This window comes from Micropterus salmoides, unplaced genomic scaffold (genome assembly GCF_014851395.1).
Source record: "Micropterus salmoides isolate LMB-PRFRI ecotype aquatic unplaced genomic scaffold, ASM1485139v1 Ms_hic_scaffold_1364, whole genome shotgun sequence".
Taxonomy (NCBI): domain Eukaryota; kingdom Metazoa; phylum Chordata; class Actinopteri; order Centrarchiformes; family Centrarchidae; genus Micropterus; species Micropterus salmoides.
In genome coordinates, this window is record NW_024040446.1 from 8,799 (window position 1) to 17,946 (window position 9,148).

At 40.2% G+C, this 9,148-nt stretch overlaps 3 gene segments (V, D, J or C); all 3 read right to left on the minus strand.

Annotated features, from left to right (window-relative positions):
• Positions 1-560: 560 nt before the first annotated feature.
• On the minus strand, positions 561-1,143 carry LOC119901553. The segment is given in 2 exon segments: positions 561-1,003; positions 1,092-1,143. Coding segments are annotated over 2 exon segments (432 nt in total).
• Positions 1,144-1,479: 336 nt separating this feature from the next.
• LOC119901552 lies at positions 1,480-2,073 on the minus strand. The segment is given in 2 exon segments: positions 1,480-1,934; positions 2,018-2,073. Coding segments are annotated over 2 exon segments (510 nt in total).
• Positions 2,074-6,921: 4,848 nt separating this feature from the next.
• LOC119901549 lies at positions 6,922-7,322 on the minus strand (the record flags this gene model as incomplete). The annotated part of the segment is given in 2 exon segments: positions 6,922-7,184; positions 7,273-7,322. Coding segments are annotated over 2 exon segments (309 nt in total), but the record flags the coding sequence as incomplete, so codon positions are not given.
• Between the last annotated feature and the right edge of the window lie 1,826 nt (positions 7,323-9,148).

The following is a 9,148-nucleotide window of genomic DNA, read 5'->3' on the forward strand; positions in this document are numbered from 1 at the left end:
TGCCCCACCATCAATCGTGACATTAATTCTTGTATTTCAGATACTGTATTGTTGGTTTGGACATCACTGCTGAGTGGATTGACATTTAATGCAATTGTAGCCAATTGGAATATAAGATTATTCCCTTCAGCTGAAGGGGCAAAAATAATCGTCAAATTTCTAGACTCACTCAGTTGTAGGAAGGTCTGGAACACCAGAACTTCACATGAATAAAACCAGCTGCCATGATTGCTGGATTTTAATGGGAACTATAATCCAATATTGTTGGCAAAACAATGGAAACTGATGTGTTTTAAAAATAATTTGATCTGAAGGCAACATGTAGATAGAAAATGAGAAGCCCCAGGATTGAACCCTGTGGTACACCACAAGAAATCACAGCCTGAGAGAAAAACTGAGAAACTTTTATAAAGACGAGAACAAAAGCAATGAGAACCTGAGTCTGTGATGCCAACCAGTTTATAGACATGTTTCATTCAAACTGTGTACATTTTTTTTCTCCAATACTGAAGTATAACAGTACATACAGTATATTGACAGTATTGCATACATTTGTTCAAGATGAAACAAATCCAGACTGCATCATCACACTGAAGTTTAACAGTGTGTGACTCCCTCTAGTGGAAGTTGTGGAGTATTCTGTTGTCTTTGCTCCAAAGGTTTTTGTACAGAGTTTTGGTGTTTCCTGTCACTGTGGGCTGCAGAGCACAGTAGTACACAGCAGAGTCAGACAGCTGAAGCTTCTGGATCTTCAGAGGAACTGATTTTGAGGTGGAATCAACTGTTGATGAAAACCTCTCCTTAAACTTATCCTCTGTTTTCACATCGTTCTGTTGCATGCGACTCAGCATGAATCTGGGGCTGTTGTTTCCATCCTGTTTGTACCAGAACAAAGTTGGACCTGGATAACTCGTCTCAAAAGTACAGTCAAGTGTAACTGTGTCTCCTTCAGCAGCAATGACATCTCCTGCTGGCTGGGTCACTCTGTCTTCTCCTTTACACTCTGGGGAAGAAGAGAACATGCAGAGGAAGAGATGGATCAATAAAGATGATTGATTAAAGGAGAACAATCAGTAGGTTTAAAGTGTTACCTAGCCAGAGAGTCAGAATCAGGATGTTTCTCAGCCAGTGGTTCATGTCTGCAGTGAGAGGGGAGGAGAGAGAGGAAGAACATTGATACTCTGATGGATCTGGGCCTTCACATCATTGGCCCTTCCTCTTCATCATCTGTTGAGGAACTCTCAACATTTACATCTCATTTACATCTCAGCTGTTTAGCTGATGCTCTTATCCAGAGCAGCTCATAATGAGGAGCTTTAACATGTGAACTTTCTGTTACAACAAAGTCTCTTGAACCACTTTTCACCCTGGAATAGTTCAATAGATTCATCAACATGGGTCTGTAATTATTTTAGTTTGTCTCATCATCAGAAATAGCCTCAATTAAACACCATGATCTGGATAAGATGTGTTTTATCGCTAACAGGAGTAATGTTGTAACTTGTCATTAGATTGTGTTGTCAGTGTCCACTTGGTGTCACTGTTGTTCAGTAAAAGGAGGAGCTGCAGTGAGTAAATCTTCAGAGGAGCTGTCAGGTTTTTGTACAGAGCTTTGGTGTTTCCTGTCACTGTGGGCCTCACAGCACAGTAGTACACAGCAGAGTCTGTCACTGCAGCAGAGGAGATCTGCAGATCCAGATGGGTTTTATCATCACTCACTTTAGCAGACCATCCAGGGATTGGATCATTTCCTACTGCTCCTGAAGCAGAGTGTGAGATGAGGAGCCCTGGTGGTTTTCCTGGATATTGTCGATACCAGAAGAAATAATCTCCAACATTTGCTTTTTTAGAGTATTTGTAGGACAGAGTAACAGAGCTGTCTTCTAAAGCGAACTCTTCATTCTTGACTGGAGTGAGTTCTTCACAGCTGACACCTGAAGGAAGAGATAACTCTGTAACTTTACAATCTAAAGGTTTCTATCAGTGAAGCTCTCTTAATGTTGATGATCTCACCTACCTCTTATTGTGAGCAGAAACAAAGTCACAAACAGACTGAAGTTCACTGACAGCATCTTAAAGAGAAAGAGAATCTGTCTGTGAAAGTTTGTGTCTTTTCTGTCCTTGAGTCCCAGTTTTGCTCCTCCCTTAATCCCTCCCTCCTTCTTCTCACAACTCTGTCTCTGCTGTGGTGCTGTTATTCACTAAATGACATCATTTCCATCAGGTAACAAGTAGCTGATAAGGTAACACTGATTGACTCTTTGCAGAACATGTGAAGGTCCTGACTGAGGTCAGTCTTTACACAGACGATATACTACTGTTACTAGTATCTACTTCTGATTCTGTACCTGTCTGTTGCCTTATGATCTATTTCATACCTGGTTAAAATAACAGATTTGCACATATATTTTCTGAACTTTTATCTTCTGTTGTTTGAAGTTATTCCTGAAGATTTTAGTATCTAAATTAATGTTTCAATCAACTTTTGCTACAGATTCTTTAAATATGTCATTCATTTAATTTCATCCAGCATGTGTCTGGTCCAACTCATAACCGTGGCCACACATTAGATTTAGTCTTTACTCTTCATCTGAGTATAGATTCTATTGTCTTGTTTCTCCTCACCTTTGTATCCATGCTGCCTAAGACTAAATTGCATGTCTGTTGTAAGAAGTCAGAAGGTCCTTCATATACAAATAGCAAACAATTGAAAGCTGCAAGAGCCAACTACTTCAGTAACCTCCTCACCAGTTACCAGAATAATCCTAGATTCCAGTTTACAACCATTAGACAGACTCATCAACTCTGCTCCCCCTGCCTTACCAGCCTCTTCAAATGCTGACTGTCAACAGTTTTATTATCTTTTAAGTAGAAAATCACTGACATTAGGTCTAACACCTACTACCACTGTTGTTGCTGATATTTCTTATTATCCTGCCTGTCCTGAACTGCTCAGCAATTTTCAGCTAATTTCTTTTCCTGAGCTCATCGATACTGTCTCTCACGTGCTTTTCTCTTCAAGCCCTCTTGATATCTTAGCCACATCCCTCCTAACGAAGGTTATAGTGGACATCGGCCTTTGCTTACCTCACGTTATTAATTGTTCCCTTTCTTCCTGCCGCATCCCTAATTATTTTAAGCAAGCTAGCATTCAGCCTTTATTTAAAAAGCATAACTTGATTAATCGCTTCCACAGAACTATAGACCCATTTCTAAGCTTGCTTTCATATCCTAAGTTCTTGATGGTGCTAACTCAACTCGTAGCTGTGTTAGACTGGGTTTCACAAACTTCACATTACAGAAACCGCCCTCATTATGGTTACATATGATTTACTGATGCCGATGCTGGGGAGTCACATGTTTTATTGTTGCTCAACCTTAGTAATTTGCTTAACACTATTGATCAAATAATTGAATTTCCTGTCTCCATTGGTACTTATGTTTCATCTACCCTCTGCTGAAGTGTGGGGTGGCTCAGGGATCTATTCTTGGTCCCATTTGTTGTCCTTTTATATGCTTCCATTAGGAAACATTATCAGTTATTATAAAAGAGTCTCTCATCACTGCTACGCTGATGATACACTATTTACTTGTCCTTTTAGCCAGATAACATTAGCTGTCAATGTAATGGAGTTCTTTTTGTTATTGCGAAATGGATGACTTGTTAATTCTGCAGCTCAACTCAAACAAGACAGAAATAATAATATTTGGCCCTGATCACCTAGTAAGCAAACAACAACCGTTTATTGGTCCACTGACAACCAATTGAAAATCTCCAGACAGAAATGTAGTTGTAACATTTAATCCTGCTACTTCCACCTTAGAAATATTACCAAAATAAAATGAGCTATGTCCTTTATCTTTTCACACCTGGACTATTGCAGTGCACTGTGTGTGACTCCCTCTAGTGGAAGTTGTTCCCTTCCACAGAGAAACCTCTAGTTCTGAAATGTAGACCAAATATCTGGTTAATCCAGCAGGTTAATGAGCCTTTCATCTGTGTTCCAACACTCACCTATGAACTGAGAGCAAAGTAAAAAGAGGTAAAGCAACATGTCTTTGGAGTTGTTAAAGCCAGACAGACAGCAGATGAGCAATGTTCTTCCACTGCAGTAGAATGAAGAAACTAAACAGCCTCTCTGCTGCACAGCCCTTCTCCTCAACATCAAGCTGATTGTGCTTTTAGTTCCTCAAACATTTCTGCTCTGGAGACGCAAAGAATCTCATTAGTTCCGCAACTAACCAACAACATCAGAAACCATGGGCGGAGCGGAGGGGGTGGGGCTAATTGGGTTTAAACACTAAAGAAGAAGAAAAATAGAACTCTTCTTCTTTGGCATCGTGATAGGAGGCTGTTGTCTGTGCTGTTTTACTGGCGCCCCCTCAGTGAGCGAGCGTGCTAGCTAACCAGCTAGTGTTATGGACAAAGTTTGTTATGCGCAGAGGTAAACCTGACCGGCCGTTCACAGAGAGAAGCAGCGTCAGACAGTGAACAAGTGTTTCAGGTTTGTGAGTCTGCAGCTGTAACACTTGAGTTCAGTCACTGTATTTCTGGCTAGTTAGATGTTATTAGGTGATATTATCTCACTATTAGAGATGTTCGGCTGATTCTGAGGCTCGTTTCCCTCCTGTGAAGCGCACAGTTTCAACACATTGTGCCTGATCTTGTATCACATGATCATCTCAGGGCGTTTTCCAGCTGATCTCAGCACATTAGTGGGATAAGAAGAGAGAACAATTGAGAAATATGGAGATAAAGATTAGAAAGACATGAGAGAGTATGAGAAAGTATGAGGACATTTCCTCCTGATGACAAATATACCAAGTAGCCTACAGGTGCATCTGCTGTAAAATAATTTTCTTCCATAATTTAATTCAAAAATCTCATTTTATAAATATTTCAAGCCTTTTTTCATTTTAATCTTGATGATTAGGGCTCACAGCTCATAGAATCAAAACTCTAGTAAAACAAAATGTATTAGAATTTCAGAATAAATGATTTATTATAGAGAAATGTCGACCTGAGAAGAGCTCTTATCAGCTAATTAACTCAAAACACCTGCAAAAGTTTCTTAAGCCTTTAATCTCTGTCTGGTTCTGGTGCTCACAATGAACTTTTCCACCATATTCAGTTTTTTTAGATTTGAGATGTTCCTGTACTGATGTAACAAAAGTAATAACAGGCTAGTTTAATGAATATCACTGTCCAATCACATCACATGTCTGAATCTCATAAATATCAACCGTCAGGTTAACCCTAACCCTTTTTGACTTTTATTGCACACATGAGACTAAAGTTATTAGTTTCAGCCAGTTGTGGTGGCGTCTCGGCCTCAGTCTAAAAGTTTTACACGTCACCAGATGCAGCTGTGTTTGCTTAGCTTAAAGCCCCAAAGCTTCATAATGCTTCATCCACTCATCACCACTCGCTAGCTACTGTCAGCTGATCTGACTGTGTTTGAGTCTGAGACTGTTATTTTGTCCCCCAGATGAGTCAGCTGGGGAAGAGGAAGGACGGGCGTCACAGCAGCTGGATTAACCACAAACTGGTGATCCAGGGACTCCAGAAGAAATAAAAGTGAAAGCAGGTGAAATGGAAGAGGGACAAGAGATGAAAATGTGTTTAGAAGAAAGGAGTGAAGGGAGCACAGATGCCAGAAGTAAAGAGAATAAGATATGCATTTAATATTTATTGCATATTAAGTTTAGGGCTGAGAGAAGGACGGTGGTGACCATGAAGGAGCTGAAATTAAAGTAAATTAGGGATGTAAACTAAGCTAATGAGACGTTTTGGATTTTAATGTGTAAATGAAATGTTTAGTAATTATCCACTAATCACATACACAAAGAGATTATTCAAAGATTTTATAAATGTTTTATAATCAAATAGAATCATGAGGTGCTGAGAGATTCCCTCCTCCAGTGATGATCAGAAACACCATATTTCTACTGTACCTTGGTTATGTAAGTTAAAAACAGAAACATCAGATAAGTTTTGTCTCTTTTTAGTGGCCAGGAGAGAAAATGAGTGATCTTCAACATTAGTTGTGTTTTGGATTAACTCCAGCTGGAGAACAATTAAATCCAAAATAGATTGGAGCTCTACAGGACGATTATTTTCCAAAGCAACGTTCATCTTTTTCCCAGATAGTGTCTAGGTTGTTAGGCATTCTATCATCTCAAGCAGCATGAAAAATAGTGCACGTAGCCGGCTTAATGGGAAAAAATCTCCCCGGGGGTGCATGACCCCGGACCCCCCTAGGTTTGTGCTAAGCCCCGAATGTTTACAGCGTCTGGCTCCGCCTCTGTCTGAAACATCTTTCCATTTGAAGTTTCTTCTTGGGGTTCTATGTGATACAGAGCACATGAAGAGACTGTTCCCCCCTCAGTCTCAACTCCCCTGGATCCCTCCTGCCTACCTGCCACCGATCCATCGTTCTCTTCCTTCCATCCATCACCATGATCCCTCCCCTCAAATCTCCATCTCTCACCTTTCCATTACCTCATTCATCACTCTGATCCCATATTCAAAATCCATATCTTTACTGGCCTGGTCTTTGGTAGTGAATGGAAACTGATGTTGTGATTAAATAAAGAATTGAACAACTACTACGTGCTAGCTATTTTAGGCCTTATCGAAATATTTTAAACCTATAACATTTAAACACGTTTATTCATTTAGGGTAAATATATTTTTAGTGGCTTCATTTCTAAAGTTTTACATCACAATCCTGGTGATGGAGTAAACTGATTCAAGACTTCATCATCACACTGAAGTTTAACAGTGTGTGACTCCCTCTAGTGGACGTTGTGAAGTATTCTGTTGTCTTTGCTCCAAAGGTTTTTGTACAGAGTTTTGGTGTTTCCTGTCACTGTGGGCTGCAGAGCACAGTAGTACACAGCAGAGTCAGACAGCTGAAGCTTCTGGATCTTCAGAGGAACTGATCTTGAGGTGGAATCCAGTGTGGATGAAAATCTCTCCTTAAACTCGTCCTCTGTTTTTACTTCGACCCCTTGCATGCGGCTCAACATGAATTTGGGGCTGTTGTTTCCATCCTGTTTGTACCAGAACAAAGTTGGACCTGGGTCACTGGTCTCAAAAGTACAGCCAAGTGTAACTGTGTCTCCTTCAGCAGCAATGACATCTCCTGCTGGCTGGGTCACTCTGTCTTCTCCTTTACACTCTGGGGAAGAAGAGAACATGCAGAGGAAGAGATGGATCAATAAAGATGATTGATTAAAGGAGAACAATCAGTAGGTTTAAAGAGTTACCTAGCCAGAGAGTCAGAATCAGGATGTTTCTCAGCCAGTGGTTCATGTCTGCAGTGAGAGGGGAGGAGAGAGAGGAAGAACATTGATACTCTGATGGATCTGGGCCTTCACATCATTGGCCCTTCCTCTTCATCATCTGTTGAGGAACTCTCAACATTTACATCTCATTTACATCTCAGCTGTTTAGCTGATGCTCTTATCCAGAGCAGCTCATAATGAGGAGCTTTAACATGTGAACTTTCTGGTACAACAAAGTCTCTTTAACCACTTTTATTAGTGGACCAAATCCATGACAACCCAGAGTTGAGACCAGGAGGCGGAGTCGCAGTTTAACACACTTCTCTGCCCTTCTTTTTCAGCAGTTACCCACCCAAAACCCTACGCAGAGTCGCAGTCTAACACACTTCTCTGCTCCTCCATTTCAGGAGTTACTTAGTGAAAATCCTATAGTGACGGTGTCTGTCCCCCGACCATCGAAATTATTTAAAAAGGTAAACAGAAGAGGAGCTGTGCATAAAAACCTCATAAAAATTAAAACCACAAGAGCAATAGTGCAAACGAATAGGAGAGTTAAATGTGGACATCAGATCTCTCTCTTCTAAAGCTGTACTAGTAAATGAACTAATATCAGATTATGATATTGATTTATTTTGTGTTACTGAAACCTGGCTGGGTGATGGAGAATATGTTAGCCTAAATGAATCCACCCCTCCCAGTCATATTAATACTCACATTCCTCGAGGCACAGGCCGAGGAGGTGGAGTTGCAGCTATCTTCGACTCTAGCCTACTAATCAGCTCTAAACCTAAACTAAACTATAACTCATTTGAAAGTCTTGTTCTTAGTCTTTCGCACCCAAGTTGGAAATCACTGCAACCAATTCTTTTGTTATAGTGTACCGAGCACCTGGCCCGTACTCTGAATTCTTATCTGAATTTGCAGAGTTTTTGTCAACTTTAGTCCTTAAAACGGGCAAAGTTATTATTGTAGGAGATTTTAATATTCATGTGGATGTTGAGAATGACAGCTTCAGTACTGCGTTTATCTCTTTGTTAGATTCCATCGGCTTCTCTCAGAGTGTTCATGAACCGACTCACTGTTTTAACCACACCCTCGACCTTGTTTTGGTGTATGGTATTGAAATTGAACATTTAGTGGTGTTCCCACAGAATCCCTCTTTATCCGACCACTGTTTGATAACTTTTGAGTTTGTATTGCTGAACTACTCGCCATTGGGCAAAAATTTCTATAGTAATAGTTTATTTGAGGATTTTCAGTCAGGATTTAGAGCTCATCATAGCACAGAGACAGCACTGGTGAAAATTACTAATGACCTCCTTATTGCATCAGACAAAGGACTTGACAGTGAAAAACTGGTTTTATTAGATCTTAGTGCTGCATTTGATACCATTGACCATCAGATCCTATTGCAGAGACTGGAATATTTCATTGGCATTAAAGGAACCGCTCTAAGCTGGTTTAAGTCCTATTTATCAGATCGATTTCAGTTTGTACATGTTAACAATGAGTCCTCCATGCACGCCAAAGTTACTCATGGAGTTCCTCAAGGATCTGTCCTTGGACCAATCCTCTTCACTTTATATCTGCTTCCTTTAGGCAATATTATCAGGAAACATTCCATAAGCTTTCATTGTTATGCAGATGATACTCAGTTATATCTATCGATCAAGCCAGATGAAACTCATCAGTTAGCTAAACTTCAAATGTGCCTTCAGGATGTTAAAACCTGGATGACCTGTAATTTTCTAATGTTAAACTCAGATAAAACTGAAATTATTGCTCTGGGGCCTAAGCACCTCCGTGACCCATTATCTAAAGATATAGTTTCCCTGGATGGCATCGCCTTGGCCTCCAG